This window comes from Pseudophryne corroboree, chromosome 3 (assembly GCF_028390025.1).
Source record: "Pseudophryne corroboree isolate aPseCor3 chromosome 3, aPseCor3.hap2, whole genome shotgun sequence".
Classification (NCBI taxonomy): domain Eukaryota; kingdom Metazoa; phylum Chordata; class Amphibia; order Anura; family Myobatrachidae; genus Pseudophryne; species Pseudophryne corroboree.
The window spans coordinates 309408927-309432946 of record NC_086446.1 but is presented as its reverse complement, the minus strand read 5'-3'; the positions used below and the strand labels follow the sequence as shown (position 1 = coordinate 309432946).

Sequence of the window (24020 nt, the reverse complement as noted above, 5' to 3'; positions counted from 1 at the left end):
ATTCTGTGGCAGGCCTGCCACAGCCAAAATCTGTAAATGCCCATTCCACAAGGAAGGTGGGCTCATCTTGGGCGGCTGCCCGAGGGGTCTCGGCTTTACAACTTTGCCGAGCTGCTACTTGGTCAGGGGCAAACACGTTTGCTAAATTCTACAAATTTGATACCCTGGCTGAGGAGGACCTGGAGTTCTCTCATTCGGTGCTGCAGAGTCATCCGCACTCTCCCGCCCGTTTGGGAGCTTTGGTATAATCCCCATGGTCCTGACGGAGTCCCCAGCATCCACTTAGGACGTCAGAGAAAATAAGAATTTACTTACCGATAATTCTATTTCTCGTAGTCCGTAGTGGATGCTGGGCGCCCATCCCAAGTGCGGATTGTCTGCAATACTTGTACATAGTTATTGTTACAAAAATCGGGTTATTATTGTTGTGAGCCATCTTTTCAGAGGCTCCTCTGTTATCATGCTGTTAACTGGGTTCAGATCACAAGTTGTACAGTGTGATTGGTGTGGCTGGTATGAGTCTTACCCGGGATTCAAAATCTTTCCTTATTGTGTACGCTCGTCCGGGCACAGTATCCTAACTGAGGCTTGGAGGAGGGTCATAGGGGGAGGAGCCAGTGCACACCACCTAGTCCTAAAGCTTTTACTTTTGTGCCCTGTCTCCTGCGGAGCCGCTAATCCCCATGGTCCTGACGGAGTCCCCAGCATCCACTACGGACTACGAGAAATAGAATTATCGGTAAGTAAATTCTTATTTTTATTATTATTCTATACAACTGTATGTCACAATCTCAAAGGGGTTCACTAAAACTGTGCTACAAACCAGAAGTACTCAGTCCATAATCACAAATTCTCTCTGTCACAGAACCAAGCTGAAGCTCATTACAAGGGTCACAAGCACGCACGGAAGCTCAGAGCTCTAGACAGTGCACGGCACAAGCAGAGGCGACACGGAAGTCGGGAGAGGACATCATTGCCCCCAGTGGACACCAAAAGAAACGCAGACTCTCACAACGAACGTAAGATGCTTTGTGTATTAATTGGTAACAATCTACAAACGGTATTACTACTATGGTATCTGGAGATCTATTTATGAAGCAGTGATAACTGTTTGTTTTTTTGCTGGAGAAAGGGGTTATCACTGCTTTCTCCTATTTGAGAAGAGGGATAACTGCAGAAAAATCATAGATTTTTTTTAAGCTTACTTCATCTCCATAGCCTGCAAATGAGATGGCATTACATACACCCTTCAGTGGCAGCGCTGGCTGTGCATATTTACCGAACTCCTCGCTGGCAGCATTAGGCCGTCATGAGAGGGAGAAAACCTCTGCACAAGAGCAGGGTCTTGCGGTGCTCCAAGAGGAGTCCCGGATTACTATATTATTCAAAGTTACTCACAATTTTTTTTTTTACATATTTTTTTTGTCAAGTGGAACTGAAAACCCAAACCTGGGCCTTCAGTTCCAGCAGTCATGTGTGAGCTGGCACACATGCACATATCCCTAGACACTGCCCAGCAGATGTGCTAAACTGACCTTTCCTGCTTTTCTTGGTAAAAATTCTGCATTATTGCTGTCGTTTTAGCCAAGATTAGTAACCAAATGTGTAACAGTGAGGAATTATGGGACATATCTCAGAGGCAGACTTGTTACAGCACAACCCTGCCATCTTTGTGCATTTTTACATTGTCACACTCTAGGGGCTTTAGATTATGTGATTAGATTTCTCAGAATACGCTTTAGAAGTATTTTAATTGTTTGACTTCTTAAAGATATTAAAGCTTATGGGCGGGATGTATCATTAGTAAAGATGCAGTAAAACTTTAGAAAACTGATGTCATATGTTTTAAATAGGTCCAGAGCAGATATCAGACATATTTGCTGCAGACCCGCTGCACAGCAAGTCCCAAAGAAATTCTATGGGGTTGAGATGTGACATCATAAGCCTCATAGGCAACAAAATCTATAAATGGCGTTGCCTATAGAAGCAAATGGGCTTCTTTCTGCAGTGAGTCCCCGGGGAAGCATCCCTCTCCTTCCTTATGTGGCTTTGCTGGGAAAACTCTACATTGGAAGAGCTATCCTGGCAAGTAATCATGTATATCTGTGTTACAAAATGCCGGTGGGCATGTAATAAGAGGCGGGATGTTGTGATACTTGATACATCCCACCCTGTATCATCAATGACAGCGCTACCCAACCAAAGAGCTCACACATGCATTTGGTATTATCAATTTATTCATTATGACTTTTTTAAATGTACAGATAAAAAATTTTGTTTTTTAAATTTACTCTTTTATAAAAATGTGAATGAACATTATGTTGAAAGTCTGATTGTTACCAGTGTTGTCTTTCCCCTAGCCACGGCCTCCTCTATCCCCACCCTCTCCCTGTCTGTTAAACATGTCTCATTTTTCCTTGGTTCTCCCGTTCCAATGTATAGATGTGTATGCATACATCTTTGCTGCAGTCTCGCCAAACAGCCCCTCTAAGCACGCATCATGTTAGCATCATGCGTCTTTTTTGCTAAAAATGCGTCTTAGTCGCAACACGATGCTACTGGGATACACCAAGAGACTGTGCTGCTTAATGTGATATGTGACACTTGTATTTCTCTAACGTCCTAGTGGATGCTGGGGACTCCGTAAGGACCATGGGGAATAGACGGGCTCCGCAGGAGACTGGGCACTCTAAAGAAAGATTCAGTACTATCTGGTGTGCACTGGCTCCTCCCTCTATGCCCCTCCTCCAGACCTCAGTTAGAATCTGTGCCCGGCCAGAGCTGGATGCTCCTAGTGGGCTCTCCTGAGCTTGCTAGAAAAGAAAGTATTTTGTCAGGTTTTTTATTTTCAGAGAGCTTCTGCTGGCAACAGACTCTCTGCTACGTGGGACTGAGGGGAGAGAAGCAAACCTACTCACTGCAGCTAAGTTGCGCTTCTTAGGCTACTGGACACAATTAGCTCCAGAGGGATCGAACACAGGTACCTAACCTTGATCGTCCGTTCCCGGAGCCGCGCCGCCGTCCCCCTCGCAGAGCCAGAAGTACAGAAGCAGCAGAAGCAAGAAGACATCGAAATCGGCGGCAGAAGACTCCTGTCTTCACTTAAGGTAGCGCACAGCACTGCAGCTGTGCGCCATTGCTCCCGCAGCACACCCACACACTCCGGTCACTGTAGGGTGCAGGGCGCAGGGGGGGGGCGCCCTGGGCAGCAATTAAGATACCTGATAGCAAAAGTATACATATATACAGTCAGGCACTGTATATATGTGCGAGCCCCCGCCATTTTTACACATGAGAAGCGGGACAGAAGCCCGCCGCTGAGGAGGCGGGGCCTTCTTCTTCAGCACACCAGCGCCATTTTCTCTTCACAGCTCCGCTGGAAGGACGCTCCCCAAGCTCTCCCCTGCAGTATACAGGTGCAATAGAGGGTAAAAAAGAGAGGGGGGGGCACATAAATTTAGGCGCAGAGATATATATATATATATATATATATATATATATAAAAACAGCAGCTACTGGGTAAACACTAAGGTACAGTGTGATCCCTGGGTTATATAGTGCTGGGGTGTGTGCTAGCATACTCTCTCTCTGTCTCCCCAAACACCTGATTGGATGGATATGTGGAAGGTGTTAAATGATAATGTAAGCTCCTTACATAACAGATTGGATAAAGCTGTAGCCTTGGGACAGTCGGGGTCTCAACCTATGCCTGCTCCCACAGCGCAGAGGCCGTCAGGGTCTCAAAAGCGCCCAATATCCCAGTTAGTTGACACAGACGTCGACACGGAATCTGATTCCAGTGTCGATGACGATGATGCAAAGTTGCAGCCTAAAATGACTAAAGCCATCCGCTACTTGATTGTGGCAATGAAGGATGTGTTACACATTTCTGAGGAAAATCCTGTCCCTGACAAGAGGATTTATATGTATGGGGAGAAAAAGCAAGAAGTGGCTTTTCCCCCGTCACATGAATTGAATGAATTATGTGAAAAAGCGTGGGATTCCCCTGATAGGAAGGTAGTAATTTCCAAGAGATTGCTGATGGCGTATCCTTTCCCGCCAACGGACAGGTTACGCTGGGAATCCTGCCCCAGGGTAGACAAGGCGTTGACACGCTTATCTAAGAAGGTGGCCCTGCCGTCTCAGGATACGGCCGCCCTAAGGGATCCTGCGGATAGAAAGCAGGAAGCTATCCTGAAGTCTGTTTACACACATTCTGGTACGCTGCTGAGGCCAGCAATTGCTTCGGCCTGGATGTGTAGTGCGGTAGCAGCATGGACGGATACTCTGTCTGAGGAGTTAGATACCCTGGACAGGGACTCTGTTCTAATGACCCTGTCACATATCAAGGACGCGGTCCTATATATGCGGGATGCCCAGAGGGACATTTGCCTGCTGGGCTCTAGAGTAAACGCAATGTCCATTTCTGCCAGGAGGGTCTTATGGACTCGGCAATGGACAGGGGATACCGACTCTAAAAAACACATGAAGGTTTTACCTTATAAGGGTGAGGAATTGTTTGGGGACGGTCTCTCAGACCTAGTTTCCACAGCTACGGCTGGGAAGTCAAATTTCTTGCCTTATGTCCCGCCACAGCCTAAGAAAGCACCGTATTACCAAATGCAGTCCTTTCGTTCGCAAAAGAGCAAGAAAGTCAGAGGTGCATCCTTTCTTGCCAGAGGCAGGGGTAGAGGAAAGAGGCTGCACCACGCAGCTAGTTCCCAGGAACAAAAGTCCTCCCCGGCTTCCACTAAATCCACCGCATGATGCTGGGGCTCCACAGGCGGAGCCAGGAGCCGTGGGGGCGCGTCTCCGACATTTCAGCCACCAGTGGGTTCGCTCACGGGTGGATCCTTGGGCTATACAAGTTGTGTCTCAGGGATACAAACTGGAATTCGAGGTGACGCCCCCTCACCGTTACCTAAAATCGGCCTTGCCAGTTTCCCCCATGGAAAGGGAGGTAGTGCTGGCAGCAATTCACAAGTTATACCTCCAGCAGGTGGTTGTAAAGGTTCCTCTCCTTCAACAGGGAAGGGGTTACTATTCCACTATGTTTGTAGTACCGAAACCGGACGGTTCGGTCAGACCCATCTTGAATTTAAAATCCCTGAACATTTATCTGAAGAAATTCAAGTTCAAAATGGAATCGCTCAGAGCGGTCATTGCAAGCCTGGAAGAAGGGGATTTTATGGCGTCTCTGGACATCAAGGATGCTTACTTGCATGTCCCCATTTATCCACCTCATCAGGAGTACCTCAGATTTGTGGTACAGGACTGTCATTACCAATTCCAGACGTTGCCGTTTGGGCTCTCCACGGCACCGAGAATATTTACCAAGGTAATGGCAGAAATGATGGTGCTCCTGAGAAAGCAAGGAGTCACAATTATCCCATACTTGGACGATCTCCTCTTAAAGGCGAGGTCCAGAGAGAAGTTGCTGATCAGCGTAGCACACTCTCAGGAAGTGTTGCAACAGCACGGCTGGATTCTGAATATCCCAAAATCGCAGCTGATTCCTACGACGCGTCTGCCCTTTCTGGGCATGATTCTGGACACAGACCAGAAGAAGGTGTTTCTCCCGGCGGAGAAGGCTCAGGAGCTCGTGACTCTAGTCAGAGACCTCTTAAAACCGAAACAGGTGTCGGTGCATCACAGGAGGCTTGTCTGCACATAAATATCCTGGAACTAAGGGCCATATACAACGCCCTGAGTCAAGCGGAGCCTCTGCTTCGCAACCAACCGGTGCTGATTCAGTCAGACAACATCACCGCAGTGGCTCATGTAAACCGCCAGGGCGGCACAAGAAGCAAAGTGGCGATGGCGGAAGCCACCAGGATTCTTCGTTGGGCGGAGAATCACGTGCAAGCACTGTCAGCAGTGTTCATTCCGGGAGTGGACAACTGGGAAGCAGACTTCCTCAGCAAGCACGACCTCCACCCGGGAGAGTGGGGATTTCATCAAGAAGTCTTCACGCAGATTGCAAGTCGGTGGGAACTGCCACAGGTGGACATGATGGCGTCCCGCCTCAACAAAAAGCTAAATAGGTATTGCGCCAGGTCAAGGGACCCTCAGGCGATAGCTGTGGACGCACTGGTAACACCGTGGGTGTTCCAGTCGGTCTATGTGTTTCCTCCTCTTCCTCTCATACCCAAGGTACTGAGAATCGTAAGGAAAAGAAGAGTGAAAACAATACTCATTGTTCCGGACTGGCCAAGAAGGACTTGGTACCCGGAACTGCAAGAAATGCTCACAGAGGAACCATGGCCTCTGCCTCTCAGACAGGACCTATTGCAACAGGGGCCCTGTCTGTTCCAAGACTTACCGCAGCTGCGTTTGACGGCATGGCGGTTGAACGCCGAATCCTAGCCGAAAAGGGCATTCCGGATGAAGTTATTCCTACGCTGATAAAGGCTAGGAAGGACGTGACAGCAAAGCATTATCACCGTATATGGCGAAAATATGTTGCTTGGTGTGAGGCCAGGAAGGCCCCTACAGAGGAATTCCAGCTGGGTCGATTCCTGCACTTCCTACAGTCAGGTGTGACTATGGGCCTAAAATTAGGGTCCATAAAGGTCCAGATTTCGGCCCTATCCATCTTCTTTCAAAAAGAACTGGCTTCACTGCCTGAGGTTCAGACGTTTGTTAAGGGAGTGCTGCATATTCAGCCCCCTTTTGTGCCACCAGTGGCACCTTGGGATCTTAACGTGGTGTTGGATTTCCTGAAATCCCACTGGTTTGAGCCACTTAAGACCGTGGAACTAAAGTATCTCACGTGGAAAGTGGTCATGCTGTTGGCTTTAGCTTCAGCTAGGCGTGTGTCAGAATTGGCGGCTTTGTCATGTAAAAGCCCCTATCTGGTTTTCCATATGGACAGGGCAGAATTGCGGACTCGTCCGCAGTTTCTGCCAAAGGTGGTGTCATCTTTTCATTTAAACCAACCTATTGTGGTGCCTGCGGCTACTCGTGACTTGGAGGACTCCAAGTTGCTGGACGTAGTCCGGGCTTTGAAGATTTATGTAACCAGAACGGCTGGAGTCAGGAAGACTGACTCGCTGTTTATCCTGTATACATCCAACAAGCTGGGTGCTCCTGCTTCAAAGCAAACTATTGCTCGCTGGATCTGTAACACGATTCAGCAGGCTCATTCTGCGGCGGGATTGCCGCAGCCGAAATCAGTGAAAGCCCATTCCACAAGGAAAGTGGGCTCTTCTTGGGCGGCTGCCCGAGGGGTCTCTGCATTACAGCTTTGCCGAGCTGCTACTTGGTCGGGTTCAAACACTTTTGCAAAATTCTACAGGTTTGATACCCTGGCTGAGGAGGACATTGTGTTTGCCCATTCGGTGCTGCAGAGTCATCCGCACTCTCCCGCCCGTTTGGGAGCTTTGGTATAATCCCCATGGTCCTTACGGAGTCCCCAGCATCCACTAGGACGTTAGAGAAAATAAGAATTTACTCACCGGTAATTCTATTTCTCGTAGTCCGTAGTGGATGCTGGGCGCCCGTCCCAAGTGCGGACTTTCTGCAATACGTGTATATAGTTATTGCTTAACAAAGGGTTATGGTTATGTAGCATCGGTTGAGTGATGCTCAGTTGTTGTTCATACTGTTAACTGGGTAAGTTTATCACAAGTTGTACAGTGTGATTGGTGTGGCTGGTATGAGTCTTACCCTGGATTCCAAAATCCTTTCCTTGTAATGTCAGCTCTTCCGGGCACAGTTTCCTTAACTGAGGTCTGGAGAAGGGACATAGAGGGAGGAGCCAGTGCACACCAGATAGTACTGAATCTTTCTTTAGAGTACCCAGTCTCCTGTGGAGCCCGTCTATTCCCCATGGTCCTTACGGAGTCCCCAGCATCCACTACGGACTACGAGAAATAGATTTACCGGTGAGTAAATTCTTATTTTCTGTGTGCGACTTAGTCTCTGAATCTGAGTCTGTATATGAGATGCTACGATGCAGCGGGCGTGGGTTTTTCCATGCCAAGTTCCATTGTGCTTCATATACAGGCTCAGTCACAAGTGTCACATATCAAATTAATCAGCACAGACTCTTGGTGTGTCCTACCTGCATCATGTTGTGACTAAGAAACATTGGCAATAAAATATAACCTGATGCTAGTGGAGTTTCATAGGACCTGTCAGATCACTTACGCCAGGCATCTTGCGCTGCGTCATATTGAGGCGAGATGTATGAGTACACATCTGTATAGGTCACCATTACCTCTGCCCTAGCCTTCTCCCCACACCCAATACCTTTCACAAACTTGTTGCTTCCATCTCCACAATATTTCCAGAATCAGGTCAATAAAGCTTATAATTGATGCCCTCATAATTTCCCACATTACTACTGCAATCTGCTCCTCTCTGACTTTCCTAACTCCTGCTTTCACCGTTTCCAGTCTATCTTCAGCTCTGCTGCCTGCCTCATTTTCCTCCCTCATCGCTCTAACTCTGCTGCCCCCCCCCCCCACCCCCCCCCGCCAGTCACTCTACTGGCGTACTATGTTACTCAGAATTAAGTTCTCTAACCTATAAAACTATCAACATCACTTCTACCTATGAGGGAATTCAGTTGTTTGGGCACCACACTAATGAGTGTGCGCCCAACAGAGCAATTCATTTGCTGCTCCGATCAAGCACGAATGCTGCGGGTACATTTCTGCTTGCTGCCTCCTGAGGTGGCCAGCAGAAATGTGCAAAAAGCCTGTGGTTTGAGCACTTGAACCGGGACTTTAGACTGGTTTAGCAGCTTTACACAGCTAAACTCAGTGTTTTTGGGTGCAACAAACGCGTTAATTAACTGGCGCACAACCCAATTGAATTGTTCTGTTGGTCCACCTTAATTATCTTGGCGACCAAGTCATTTGAATGTCCCGCTATATCTCCAGACTCATGCCCTCACACACTCAGTTGCGCCCTCTTTGCTCTCTGGTAATGAATGCTGCCTCACTTCCTCTCTGATCACCACTTCTCATTCTCGTATTCTCCTGAGCTGCTTGCTTCTAACCTCTGCAATGCTCCAGGGTTCAAGGGCAACCTTTAAACTAATCTGCTAGTTTACTATCCGTCCTCCTCTTCTCTGCCCTCTTCTCCTATTGTGTCCACCCATATCCCCTATAGAGAGTGTATGAGCAGGGCCCTCTCCCTTTTGTTTTCGCTACATAATTATACTACTGTAACAACTCACTGTAATTATGTGAATTTATATACTGTCAGTCTGCACATCCTTATCTTTTTGTCAGTTGTATCCCTTTTTACAACGCCACGGAACCCTTGTAATGCCTTAATTGTCACATTCTATTACGGGTGTTTTTTACATCTTTATTGAGACTGAAACAACATTTCATAGCAATAAAAGATAGTCTTAAATATTTTACTTTTTTTGTAATGGCAATCTGCTAAAATATAGGAAGAATGCCTGCTCAGGATTAAACAATCTATACAATAATACTAGTACTGTTTTACTAAAGAATTGTTGAGTATTGTATATATTTAATGGTTACAGTAAACCCAATCGCCAAATCTTCATATAACCTGATTTTCCCTCTCGCTCACACATCCGGCCTGAAAAATCAAGCTGAACGGTAATACGAGAGAATCCTCTTTGATGTCCGTCATGGATGTTAACATATCCCATGTTGGGGGAAGGAGATAAGCCTGAAGAAGCATTTGTTAATTGCTTTTGAACTTGGTGGTAGAGATAATAGCTTGATTGTCCCAGCAGGGATCCAGTCCCTATTGTGTCCACGTGCATGAAAAAGGCTTGGTGGAAATAACAGAAATTCTAATTTTGAGCTCCATCTTGTGCTAACACTAAGCTGGGTAATGTTACAGCTGACTCAGACCACAGAGCAGGGAAGTGGGGCTACAGGCCTCTGACTGATATACACAAGATGTGCCTGGCAGGACCTCTGCTGTTCATATCATTGCAGTGTATGAGAAAGACTTGTGGAAACAAGCATCACCCACAACCTTCATTATCTCTAGAAATATTACAACAGTGACCATTCAGTCATAGTATAATAAACGAGTTGCATTCACATATAACATCGCTGTCCCACCATCTTTTTTTCATGTGCGTAGTTGTAATCTGTCAATGTATATTACATTATAATAAGTACAAATACCTCCACACGTCTATTTTAAGGCTGTCCAGATTTTTGTTGTGTAAAAGGGATGGGACTTGCCACTTAGCTATATATGGCCGGATTTGTGCAGACCAGGATAAATACTACTAATAATAATAATGTCACCCATTTCATCTGATTACATGAGGAATTCCACTTTTCTTACATTTTATTATTATTATTATTACCAGTTATTTATATAGCGCACACATATTCCGCAGCGCTGTACAGAGAATATTTGCCCATTTAAATCAGTCCCTGCCCCAGTGGGGTTTACAAACTATATTCCCTACCACATGTACACGCACACACATTCACTCTACGGTTAATTTATGCTGGGATCCAATTAACCTACCAGTATATTTTTGGATTGTATGAGGAAACCGGTGCACCCGAAGGAAACCCACGCAAGCACGGGGAGAATATACACACTCCAAACATTTTTCTTTACTCTATGTATAAAATGTAACTTTTGTTTTGAAACATAAAGAGGTAAAGCAATGAATCTGAAGATCAAACAAACATCCACATACTGCAAATACTGATATTAGCAGAAGACTACAGGGAAAGTAGACATTTAACTAAAACATTACTGCAGAATACAAACAGCCAGGAACAACTACCCTGGCCTGTGCAGGCTGCCATAAAATATTATACAGTCGTTCTACTGTATATAATAAAAGGCGAATGCTGCTCCTCACCTCTAAGGGGTGAATTCAAGTGTGTGCGCTGGTGGCCACTAGATGGCGCTGGATGGAGCAATTCAAGTGATGCTCCATTCGGGTGTGCACAGCCGCCGGCACTGGCATTACTGTTATGTTGTTCCGTCATTTTTTGGGGATGGTAACTAGTTATAGCGAAATCATCAACTCATGACAAAGTAAGATGCCATCTCCCTGGAATTGTCACAATGATATAATCTGTCTTTGTAACCAAATAATAATAATTTTATATATATAGCGCTCTTTCTCAAATAGGACTCAAGGCGCTTTACATGATACTTAGAAATAACATGATACAGAGATTTACATTTCCAACATGAGGGATCCAGGCGAGGCAGCTATTTTAGGCGCACTACATGGGATTACACTGGGAAAATAGGTAATGCCTGGAATTGATGACTCATCATGGGAGATATAAAATGACTAGGAGGGATCCTTGCAGGTTGATCAGAGCCATGCTTGTTTCATTCTCCACAGAGCACCAGGCAAGGCAGCTCTGGTGGGCACACTGCATTGGTTACGATGTGAGAAATACTGTTACAACAACTGATAACAAGAACCTAGGCTATTTGTAATTGATTAAACATAGATTGCTATGAATTTCTAAGTGGTTATCATTTTCAGCTGACCATTTGTTTGGCTATAGTATACATAGAGTACAGTACAGTGACCACACTATAATGGTCTCTCTCTTTTTGTAGCTATAGAGGCACATAATGGAATTGCTGGGCTCAGTGCCCTGCACACAGATGCCAGTCCCTGCACGCCAACCCCTGAGCCTACTCCTGAGCCTTCCAGCGCTGACCCGGAGGAGGAATGTGCCTCCCTAGAGGCTTCAGACAGCTTCACTGAATTACTGGACACCGGGTCCCTGGCTCCAGATGCACCATACAGTCCGGAAAAGAGTCCAGAGGTCACTTGTGTACAGGACAGTGAGAAGGATCGTAAAAATAGAGAGCACTTGTATTGTCCCACCTGCAAAGTCACTGTGAACTCAACGTCTCAACTGGAGGCTCATAATGCTGGTAAGTAATGATGGTGCTGCCACAACTGTCACATCACTTACAGCACAGAATAGGTATGTCATGCTTCTTGTGGACACAATTCATGAACTATGTGCAAATTATCTCCAGATCTTACCAAGGGGATTAGTAATGACTGGAGAATTCAGATTAAAATGGGTCACTCCAACATAAAGGGGTTAATCTCCAATATCTTTTCATTCATATTGTGTCAAGGAATAAAATATTCTAATTCATATTTCATGTGGAACTCAACTTAGTCCCTTGGCTAGGGCAGGGTAGAGGCTATACCATGTTATGTTACAGCTATCATCATACAGCTTAATTAAGAAAAATATGTTTTTGGGTTATGAACTCTGTGTAATATATTGACATTGTACAGGTGCAAAGCACAAATCCATCCTTGATGGACAGAGCACTCACCCGAGGAAGAGCAGGGGTAAGGTGCTGAACCGTGCTAATCGGAAACCCAAAAGGATTGGCAATAAGACCAGCATTGGTGTCCAAAACAAGGCTTTTCATTGCCCAGTATGTGAGATCCATGTCAACTCTGAAACTCAGCTCAAACAGGTGAGTGTATGACATCTCCGTGAACGCCAGTCTCCTTAGCAGGTTACATGGTAATCTACCTAAGAGTTTATTTTACTAGTTGTGCGGATAAGGGAGGAGCAATAATTGGCATGGCTGTCGGACAGTGCTGCTCTCTCCTGCATGTTCTGCTTTTTCTACCTGCTGCTGCTGGGGTCTTAAACTGAGTTGCTGCTTAGCTGGATCCTGGAGTGATGGGACCCTGGTTGGAATAGAGATACGTAATATGCACCACCTGAAAAGCCAAGCAATAAGTAAATGATTTAGCAACTCACTCCCAACCACACCCGACATTAAATCAATAGAACCCACATTTAATAATTATACCTCCTTCTCCCCAACTAGATTGACATTAAATTGCATCCTGTGTAATAAGACTAATGCTGCGCCTCACGTCTATGGGAGGAATTCAAGTGTTTCACACACCGGCGGCTAACTAGTTCACTAATAATAGTTAGGCCGAATCCCCTCTGCTACCCTAACATCAATCTAATCACATTCACATTTAATATATAGGCCCACAATCAGCCTTTACATTTGTCAAATAGGCATACTGCAGTCTCACCCCAACTTTAAATAGTTTTCACATTTAATAAATTATCCTATTTTCTTGCAACCATCACCAACATATTAACCCCACACACACACTCATAAGTGTACTCAACATTATTCCACTCACACACACCAGTGACCAAGGGGCAAATATACTAAGGGGTAGATATACTACACCTTGGAAAGTGAAGAGAGATAAAAGGGTCTATTCATGAAGCAGTGAGCCAGTGGAGAAGTTGCCCATGGCAACCAATCATCACTGAATTAATATTTCTAGGTTGTATACTATACAATTGTACGGAGCAGCTGATTGTGGCAACTTCTCCACTGGCTCACTTCTCCACTCTTATCACTGCTTTATGAATAGACCCCAAAGTACCAAACAATGAGCTCTTAACTGTCATGTTACAGGTTGTGTTAGGAGCTGTTGGTTAGTACTTTATCTCCATTCTCTGCATCGTACATCTCCCCCCAAATGACATATACCCCCATATACCCCCAGACAGGGCTGGTGCTAGGGTGTTCAGCGCCCCAAACTATAAATTTGCGCCCTCCCATACTTTACAAAGGGACAGCGCACATAATGCCCCCTGTAGCAGTGACGCTTATACACATAATGCTCCCCCTCGCCTCATGTAGCAGTGACACTTACACACGTAACGCCCCTGTACCAGTGACGCTTACACACGTAACACCCCCTGTACCAGTGACGCTTACACACGTAACGCCACCTGTACCAGTGACACTTACACACATAACACCCCCTGTAGCAGTGACACTTACACACACAACGCCCCCTGTACCAGTGACGCTTACACACGTAACGCCCCCTGTACCAGTGGCACACACGTAACGCCCCCCTGCACCAGTGACGCTTACACACGTAACGCCCCCTGCACCAGAGACGCTTACACACGTAACGCCCCCTGTAGTAGTAATGCTTACACACGTAATACCCCCTGTACCAGTGACGCTTACACATGTAAAGCCCCCAGAAGTAGTGACGTTTGCACACGTAACGCCCCTTGTAGTAGTGGCGCTTACACAAGTAAAGCCCCCAGTAGTAGTGACACTTGCACACATAACGCCACCTGTGCCAGTGATGCTTGTACATGTAACACCCCCTGTACCAGTGACGCTTGCACACGTAACACCCCCTGTACCAGTGACGCTTGCACACGTAAAACCCCCTGTAGCAGTGACGCTTACACGTAACGCCCCCTGTAGCAGTGACAGTTATACAAGACGACCCTGTAGCAGTGACACACACATTATGCCGCACAGTCACACATACACACACCACATACACACACACATACTGTACATACATTACACACATACACAGTCGCACATACACACACATACTTATACAGATACTGTATACATACATACACACACACACATACAGTACATACGTATACACACACACACACACTTTCACTCACTCGCTCTTTCCAGCCACTTACATAAGGAAGTCTGACAGCCAGGGCCGTAACTACGTGTGTGCTAGGTGTGCCTGGCACACAGCGCAGTTGCCCTGAGGGCGCAACGGCCAGCGGCATGTAATGAGTAAAATTGACTCATTACATGCCGCCTCTGCTGTGTGCTGTGCGCCGCGCTGGAGAGGAGAGAGCAGCGCCGGGCAGCGGAGAAGGAGGAGGAGGGAGGGGGACTGGAGCCGCAGCAGCGCTATGTCATTGGTAGTAAGCGCCGCTGCAGCAGCCTATACGGAAGGAGTGGGGGCTGCTGCAGCGGCGCTTTCTACCAGTGACATAGCGCTGCTGCGGCTCCAGTCCCGCTCCCTCCTCCTCCTTGTCCGATGCCTACACCGAGGGAGCTGCCAGCACGAGGAGCCTGCCAGCGGGAGATGGTAAGTATCTCTCTCTCTCTCTCAGGGGGACACCGTCTGCCGTAATGTGTAAAAAGGGGGACTGGCAGCCGCAATGTGTAAAAAGGGGGACGCTGGCTGCCGCAATATGTATAAAGGGGGACACCGTCTGCCGTAATGTGTAAAAAGGGGGACTGGCTGCCGCAATGTGTAAAAAGGGGGACACCGTCTGCCGTAATGTGTAAAAAGGGGGACTGGCTGCCGCAATGTGTAAAAAGGGGGACGCTGGCTGCCGCAATGTGTAAAAAGGGGGACACCATCTGCCATAATGTGTAAAAAGGGGGACTGGCTGCCGCAATGTATAAAAAGGGGGACGCTGGCAGCCGTAATGTGTAAAAAAGGGGACGCTGCCTGCCGTAATGTGTAAAAAGGGGACGCTGTCTGCTGTAATGTGTAAAAAAGGGGACGCTGTCTGCCGTAATGTGTAAAAACAAAGGGGACGCTGTCTGCCGTAATGTGTAAAAAAAAAGGGACACTGTCTGCCGTAATGTGTAAAAAGGGGACGCTGTCTGCCGTAATGTGTAAAAAGGGGGACTGTCTGCTGTAATGTGTAAAAAGGGGGACTGTCTGCTGTAATGTATTAAAGGGGCTCTACCTGGTGTAGTGGCGCTACTGTGCAGCGTAATTTGAATAATGGTGACTACTGTGCACCGTAGTATGAATTGCTATTATTTTGTGGTCACGCCCCTTCCCCATGAAGCCACGCACTATATATTTTTTGTGCGCCTACGACGCGCACTGCCCCTATCTTGCATATGGGGGGGCGCCAATGCCATTTCTTGCACACAGCGCTAAAATGCCTAGTTACGGCACTGCTGACAGCTCATCCTCCTGTGTTGCAGGCTGCAGCCTGGCCCCGTGTAGCTCTGCCCCTTTTCCCAGTGTAGCTCCGCCCTCTTTATGTCCGCACACTGCACTCTGTGAGTTTGTGACAGGGGAGGGGAGTGGAGGCTTCATGCTGCTGGCGCCTCCGCCTGTGGTAGACTGTGACAGGCGCAGCAGCAGGCAGCAGCAGGAACATTTGCTCAGCACAGGGATACTGAGCAGGGAGAGTGCCTCTCCTTCCTGGCGCCTCCCTACACTGCATCCAGGCCCGGCGCTACCCGCTCAGCGAAGGGATGCAGTGCAGGGAGGCGCTGGGACGGAGAGGCGCTCCCCCTGCTCTGCATTCCTTCCCTGCTGCGCCGTCCTGTGCCCCCTGCTGCTGCTGTGCCTGTCACTGTATGACAGGCACTGGCAGCGGCGCCTGCAGCGTGAATAGCCTCCTCCCTCCCCTCACCTGTGTGACAGGACAGCGCTGTGCACGGTACATAAGGGGGCGGAGCTAAGCGGACGGAAGGGGGCGGTGATAAACGGGACAGAAGGGGGCAGAGCTACACGGACCAGGCTGCTGTAGTGTAGGGAGACTGGCTTAGGTAAGTGAAGTGTGAGAGGGAAATGTGTGTGTGTGTGTGTGGTATGTCTGTGTGCGTTTATGTGTGCTTTAAGGACGCTACTACTACAGGGGGGGCATTACGTGTAACGACGCTACTAATGGGGGCCATTGCGTGTATAGACGCTACTACTGGGGGGTCATTACGTATAAGGACGATACTACTACTTGAGGGCATTATGTATAGGACGCTACTATTACTGGGGGGGCATTACGTATAACAATACTACTACTGGGGGAGGGCATTACGTATAAGGATGCTACTACTGGGGGGGGCATTATGTATAAGGACGGTACCACTACTGGGGGCGCATTACGTATAAGGACGCTTCTACTACTGGGGGTGCACTACGTATAAGGACGCTACTACAACTGGGGGGGCATTACGTATAAGGACGCTACTACTACTAGGGTGGAATTATGCATATGGACGCTTCTACTACTGGGGGTGCACTACGTATAAGGACGCTACTACAACTGGAGGGGTCATTACGTATAAGGACGCTACTACTACTAGGGGGAATTACGTATAAGGACGCTTCTACTACTGGGGGTGCACTACGTATAAGGATGCTACTACTACTGGAGGGGTCATTATGTATAAGGATGCTACTACTACTGGGGGGGCATTACGCATAAGGATGCTACTACTACTGGGGGTGCATTACGTATAAGGACACTACTACAACTGGAGGGGGCATTACGTATAAGTACGCTACTACTACTAGGGGGAATTACGTATAAGGACGCTTCTACTACTGGGGGTGCACTACGTATAAGGATGCTACTACTACTGGGGGGGCATTATGTATAAGGATGCTACTACTACTGGGGGGCATTATGTATAAGGATGCTACTACTACTGGGGGGACATTATGCATAAGGATGCTACTCCTACTGGGGGGGCATTATGCATAAGGATGCTACTACTACTGGGGGGCATTATGCATAAGGATGCTACTACTACTGGGGGGGCATTATGCATAAGGATGCTACTACTACTGGGGGGGCATTACATATAAGGACGCTACTACTACGGGTGGGGCATTACGTATAAGATGAATAAGATTGTGCTACATTGTGGCATAATTTTGAATGGGGGTACTATTGTGTGGCCATGCCCCTTACTTGTGAGACCACACCCCTTTTCGCGTCGCGCGCCAAAGGAATATGGGAGGGCGCAAATTTATAGTTTGCAGGGGGGCGCCGAACACCCTAGCACCGGCCCTGACTGCATCCCTTTGCTGAGCGCCGGGCCTACCCCCAGACACACACCAGTGCCCACACATAGTAACCCCCCATACACACATTCTTTCCCACGCATAGGGGGTCATTCCGAGTTGATTGTAGCCCTGCAAAATTTTGCAGGGCTACGATCATGACAATAGACATGCGGGGGGACGCCCAGCACAGAGCTATCCCTCCCCACATGTCAGTGCCGCCCTCCCCCCCCTTCCCCCAGAAGTGCAAAAGCATCGCACAGCAGCGATGCTTTTGCACTTTAAGAGTAGCTCTCGGCCAGCGCAGCTTTAGCGTGCTGGCCGGTAGCTGCTTGTCGCTCCCCGGCCCGTAGCGGCTGCGTGTGACGTCACGAAGCCGCTGCAGCCCGCCCCACACATGGTCCGACCTGCGTTGGCCGGACCGCACCCCCATAACGGTGGGCAAACGCCGCCGTGCAGCCCCCTCCCGCCCAGCGACTGCCTCTGCCTCAGAGGCGATCGCTAGGCAACGACAGCTGGCATGTGCCTGCGCACTGTGGCGCATGCGCAATTCCGACCCGATCGCTGCGATAAACTGCAGCGAGCAATCGGGTCGGAATGACCCCCATAAACTATTTCATGCACACCAGTGTCCACATAATATTATCCCCTCCCACTAACACCCACCAGTCCCTACATAATATTAACCCCATACATACCAGTTCCCACCTCAGATTAACCACCGCACACATTAACTCACAAATGAGACGCTCACACTCTCTTAGAGATGCAAGGCTGAGACTTTAACGCACAAACATTGGTTTTACACACATACAAAGTCCGTAGGTACTGTAAGTGCAACAGAATTTGGCACATGTACAGTTCCCCTATTATGGGATTTGTGTGTAAACGATCAGATTTACTTACAAATCCGAATCAGGCCCAATATATGGTAACAATGCAGTTCTGTCACTCCTCACACCTCCCAGTTGTTTTATTAATGCGAATAAGATACACATTTTGAGCGAGAAAAGCCGCTCGTCATAGCTGGGTCACATTGCAGCTTGCATGCAGAGAGGGGCTATTTGGCTTGACTGAAGCCATAGCCAAAGCCATAGCACACACACACATGCCCATGCACAAATACACCAGCACCAAAAATAGTATTAACCTCTACTGAACACACCAAATTACTCACCACCACACACACCCATGCCCACATAACATTATCATCCGCAAACACCAGCACCCAGAGAACGGTAGTTATCTCTATAATCACACCAATGCCCACACAACAACAGTCTCCACATAAAAACCCCATACACATACAAGACAGTCCCACTTAACATTACCCCCCACACAAAAGCCCTAACAATCCATTAAAACCCCCCCACACACATATGCACACACACAAACACATGCGCGTGCACACACGTCCTTGCATAATATTATTACTCCTGTCCCATCCTACACTAAATATTTATAATCAACTTCCCACCTCAATATACAGGATTGGGCCCAGGAACTTTTCAGGGGGTGTGGCCTAATCACAGGAGGCGTGACTATGTACCCTTAGAAAAAAATACTCTAGCCCAGCGCCCCCTAACCTACAAACAGCCCCACCTTTCGGAGGGGAGATGCAGGTGTCCACTAGCTGGACTTGGGTATATTGCATTTATTATACATATACAGAAAGAAGAAACAACACTCATAGACTTTTAAGTGAAAAAGTATATTTTCGTGACTTTGTTCACAATATACAGTACTTTTACTTTCAAATCCTTGAGTGATGACCATTCTTTCTGCCTATGTATACATGCTAGCTGGCATGTGGGCAATTGTATAGGACACTGAGGCCAATTTAATTTTTATTGCTGAGTGCTGGGATAATTTATCTATCTATCTGTCTGTCTAGCTAGCTAGCTAGCTAGCTAGCTGTCTGTCTGTCTATCTATCTAGTATACACTGCATCTGTATATGGGGTCTTTTGGGATATTTAATTGTATGTGTATCCATACATACAGTATTATATACATATATATATATATATATATATATATATATTTGTATGCTCCTTATTGTGTCCCATCCCCCCATCTGTAAGTTATTTAACTGACCCCCCCCCCCCCCCCCCCTCTCCATATGTACTGTATTGTACCCCAGTGACTGTGTTTCCCTATTATGCTGTATAAAATTGCAAACCACCCACCAGGCTGTAAGATGTGTACTGCCTGTGGTCCTGCAGAAACCCCCATGGGTTACTTACCTAATAGTTGTTTCCTTGTTTTCCCTCATAATTGGTATGACTCCTCTTACAGGCGGCAGCAGCATTACAGCGATGCTGCAGGTGCAAACATGTAGTCAGGTGCTGCTTGGTGCAGGGGCCTGCATCAGTACTATGAGGAGCGGCCGTGGGGGTGCCCCTTGGGGAGCCATAGTTACATCCGCCTCCTATGTGCCTTCATATGACATGATGTTACACTTGTTAGCACGGAGGAAGCGCTGAGGCACTCTGTTGTATAACCTGATAGTGACGGCTGCACCTGATTAGACCCGCAGCAGCAGCCAGTGCAGTGTAAGGAGGAGGCCGCACACACAGTCATCCTTCAGCTTTTTACTAGATGAATTTAGTGGCGCCCTCCAGGATCCGGCGCCCCTAGGCAGCCGCCTAAAGCTGCCTAATGCTAGAGCCGGCCCTGTACTTACCTTATCTGTGTAACACTGCGCCCAGTATCCAAATACCGGCGATAATTTACTGCATGGCACAAACAGGCTTTTTAACCCGATGGTATTTTTGGGCTATCCAATTACAGTCCATTTCTACAGTGCGGTTAATTACCTGTTTTTGGGCGGTAACACATGAGATCTGTAATAAACTCCCGGACACATGCATTATTGCTCAAAAAACAGGTCTGTGAGGGCTACTTATCGTGGATTCTGCTTTGCATGCCTCAGCCTAATCCTCGATAAGTGTCGGTGTTCACGGGCTACTTGGATAGTCCTGGGGGAATCCATTAACTGCGGTAATTTACATTTGGTATCCCCCTAGGAGAGAATTTTCCATTTTTCCTGCAGGGTCCACAGTAGTATCCACAGAATATACATTGGGATATGAGGTAGCGTCAGCGGATTGGTACCAACAATCAAAAGTTTTCAGCCTCCCAGAATGCAATGGGCCAGTCACCTATATCCCCGCCTCCTGGCTCAGCCAATTCAGTTTTTTTGTTGATGCGGCAGGAGCCGGACCACGATCTTTGGGCTGCTGATTTTGGCAGCCATAAACTTGTTATTTAATTTATTTTTATAGTCTTACGTTTTTTGAGTGAGTTTTCTAAAAAGCGTCTTACATGCACCTTAGAAAGAGTTGCTCCAACAACTCTCCGCCGTGTCGCGACAACGCTAACCCATGTGTACAGTGCTGTTTCATCAGGCGTCTATGTAGGATGTACTAGCAAGTCCAGCTGACATTACCAGGCTGTGGCCAGAGCACGGGGAGAAGGTAAGGCATCAGTTCCGCTTAGCGGGGAAGACGCGAGACACAGCCGCACCTTGGGTGCACCAGACCTAAGCCCCAGGGGTCATAGGCTCCAGGGATTAGTGTGAGGTTGGGATCCCTGGGGTTGATGTCAGCAGTGGGGAGTAAGACGCTCCTCTGGTCACCCCTCCCCCGGTTCATGACCAGTTTCCTCCGAGATTCCCGCCATGAACTGATTTCCCGCCTCCGTCTTTGACACTGTGTATCTAAAAGGACCCAGTCGCAGGATAGGCGGCTGTGTGACTGTTGTGTTCACTGGACATTTGTGTACACTATTTGCATCTGGATCCACTCAGCGTTCACTAACGTATTGAACGATCCTGGGGGTGAAGTCTCCCTGTATCCCACTCTCCTGAGCCAGGTGATACAGCACTAAGTCTCTACCAGTACCTACCATTGGGTACGAGTAGTTGGATAAGTGCCTGATCCATATGAGTCTGTAAACTATTGCTGCCATTTCTTTTGGTGTGCGACTGAATACCTTAATTGTCCTATATAAGGTAATGCAGTAATAAGTTTCTCCTACATACTTGAAATGTATCTGTAGTTGAATTCAGAGGCAGACGTAGGATTTATAGGGGGGGGGGGGGGGTCCGTCTGTGTTTTGCTATGTTGTTGCTGCATATAACAGCGTTTAATAGCAGCACTGCGATGCGTATGCATCATGGTATGCCGCGCTCAGTCGCAGTTAATGGATAGCGGGAACATGCATCCCACGTTATGAATGACGCAATGTGGCAACAACATAGCAGGACTCATCTACATACAGTATATATAGAAACATAGAATTTGACGGCAGATAAGAACCACTTGGCCCATCTAGTCTGCCCCTTTTTTTTATCCTTTAGGTAATCTCAGCCCTTTTCAAACCTTAATTATTAATTACCTATCCCATGCATGTTTAAATTGCTCTACAGACTTAGCCTCTGCCACCTCTGATGGGAGGCTATTCCACTTATCCGCTACCCTTTCTGTGAAGTAATTTTTCCTTTAATGTCCCCTGAACCTGCCTCCCTCCACTTTCAGTGTATGTCCTCGAGTTCTAATACTTCTCTTCCTTTGAAGAATGTTTCCCTCCTGAACTTTGTTAAAACCTTTGGTATATTTGAAAGTTTCTATCATGTCCCCCCTTTCCCTTCTCTCCTCCAAACTATACATGTTAAGATCTTTTAGCCTTTCCGGGTAAGTTTTGTGATGTAGGCCATGCACCATTTTAGTTGCCCTTCTTTGTACACTCTCTAATGTATTTATATCCTTCTGGAGATATGGTCTCCAGAACTGGACACAGTATTCCAGATGGGGCCGTACCAATGACCTGTACAGTGGCATTATTACTTCTTTTTTCCTGCTACTGATTCCTCTCCCTATGCAACCAAGCATCTGACTTGCCTTTCTCATTGCTTTGTTGCATTGCTTACCTGCCTTTAAGTCACTTGAAATAGTGACTCCTAAATCCCTTTCCTCCTCAGTAGTTTCCATTATAGTACCCTTGATACTATATTTAGCCTTTGGGTTTTGCATTTTTTAGCATTAAACTGTAGTTGCCACGTTCTTGACCATTTTTCAAGCTTAGCTAGGTCATCAATCATTTGTTTTACCCCTCCTGGTGTGTCTACCCTGTTGCATATCTTTGTATCATCTGCAAAAAGGCATACAGTACTTTCCCTTCAATACCATTTGCAATGTCACCAACAAAGATATTAAAGAGAACTGGTCCAAGTACAGATCCCTGGGGTACTCCACTGGTAACATTTCCATCCATAGATTGCACTTCATTTACTACAACTGTCTGTTTCCTATCCTGCAACCAGGTTCTTATCCATTTAACTGTTTTATAATCCACCCCCACGCTTTCAAGTTTATTTAGCAGTCTGCGATGGGGGACAGTGTCAAATGCCTTACTAAAGTCTAGATATGTTACATCTACATCTCCCCCTTGATCTATTATTTTCATCACAGAGTCAAAAAAGTCAATAAGATTTGTTTGGCATGATCTCCCACCAGTAAATCCATATTGTTTTGAATCCTGGAAGTTGTTTGATTTAAGATATTCCACAACTCTTTCTTTTAATAGTTTTTCCATTACTTTCCCTACTACTGATGTAAGGCTTACTGGTCTGTAGTTACTTGCTTCTTCCTTGCTTCCGCTTTTGTACAGTGGAACTACATTCGCTCTTTTCCAGTCCTCTGGAATGGCACCTGTATTTAGTGACTGGTTAAATAATGCTGTTAATGGTGCCACCAGCACATCTTTTAGCTCTTTTAGTATCCTTGGGTGTATCCCATCTGGACCCATTGATTTATCCATTTTTAGTTTTGAAAGTTCTGTTAAGATCTTCTCCTTTGTAAATGTACTTTCATCTACCTTATTTTTATGAATGTCCTTGCAACTTAACTGTGGCCCCTTCCCTTCTCCTCCTGTAGTAAATACTGAGCAAAAATTATTATTTAGGTGATCTGCTATTGCCTTGTCTCCCTCCACCAAATTCTCACTCTCTATCTTAAGTCTTATTATTCCTCCTTTTGATTTTCTTCTTTCATTTATATACTTAAAAAAGTTTTGCCCCCTTTATCTACTGACTGGGCCATTGTCTCCTCAGCTTCTGCCTTGGCACGTCTGATCACCTTCTTAGCTTTCTTCCATCTGTCAAGATACACCTCTTTGTCATTATTATTTTGAGTCTGTTTGTATTTCCTAAAAGCCATTTTTTTTGCTTTCACACTAGTTGAAACTTCTTTTGTGAACCACTCTGGCTTCCTTTTCCTGGTGCTTTTCCTAACCCTTTTGATACAAAGGTCTGTTGCCCTTAGTATTGCACTTTTTAGTTTTTTTCACCTCTCCTGCACCCCTTCCAAGTCCCTCCACTCCGTCAATGAATCACTTAAACATGTCCCCAGTCAGCATTTCTAAAATTCAACACCTTTGTTTTTGTGTGACAGGAGTTGGATCCTGTC

General features: G+C 46.8%; 1 protein-coding gene across 3 annotated transcripts in view; it reads left to right on the top strand.

Annotated features, from left to right (window-relative positions):
- Positions 1–24020, top strand: part of ZNF385C (zinc finger protein 385C) — a 563435-nt gene that overhangs the window by 513893 nt on the left and 25522 nt on the right. For all 3 annotated transcript variants that reach the window (XM_063959413.1, XM_063959415.1, XM_063959414.1), the window contains exons 5-7: positions 866–1019; positions 11551–11874; positions 12254–12441. In XM_063959413.1, coding sequence (XP_063815483.1) covers positions 866–1019; positions 11551–11874; positions 12254–12441 — 666 coding nt within the window. The remainder of the gene's footprint in view (positions 1–865; positions 1020–11550; positions 11875–12253; positions 12442–24020) is intronic.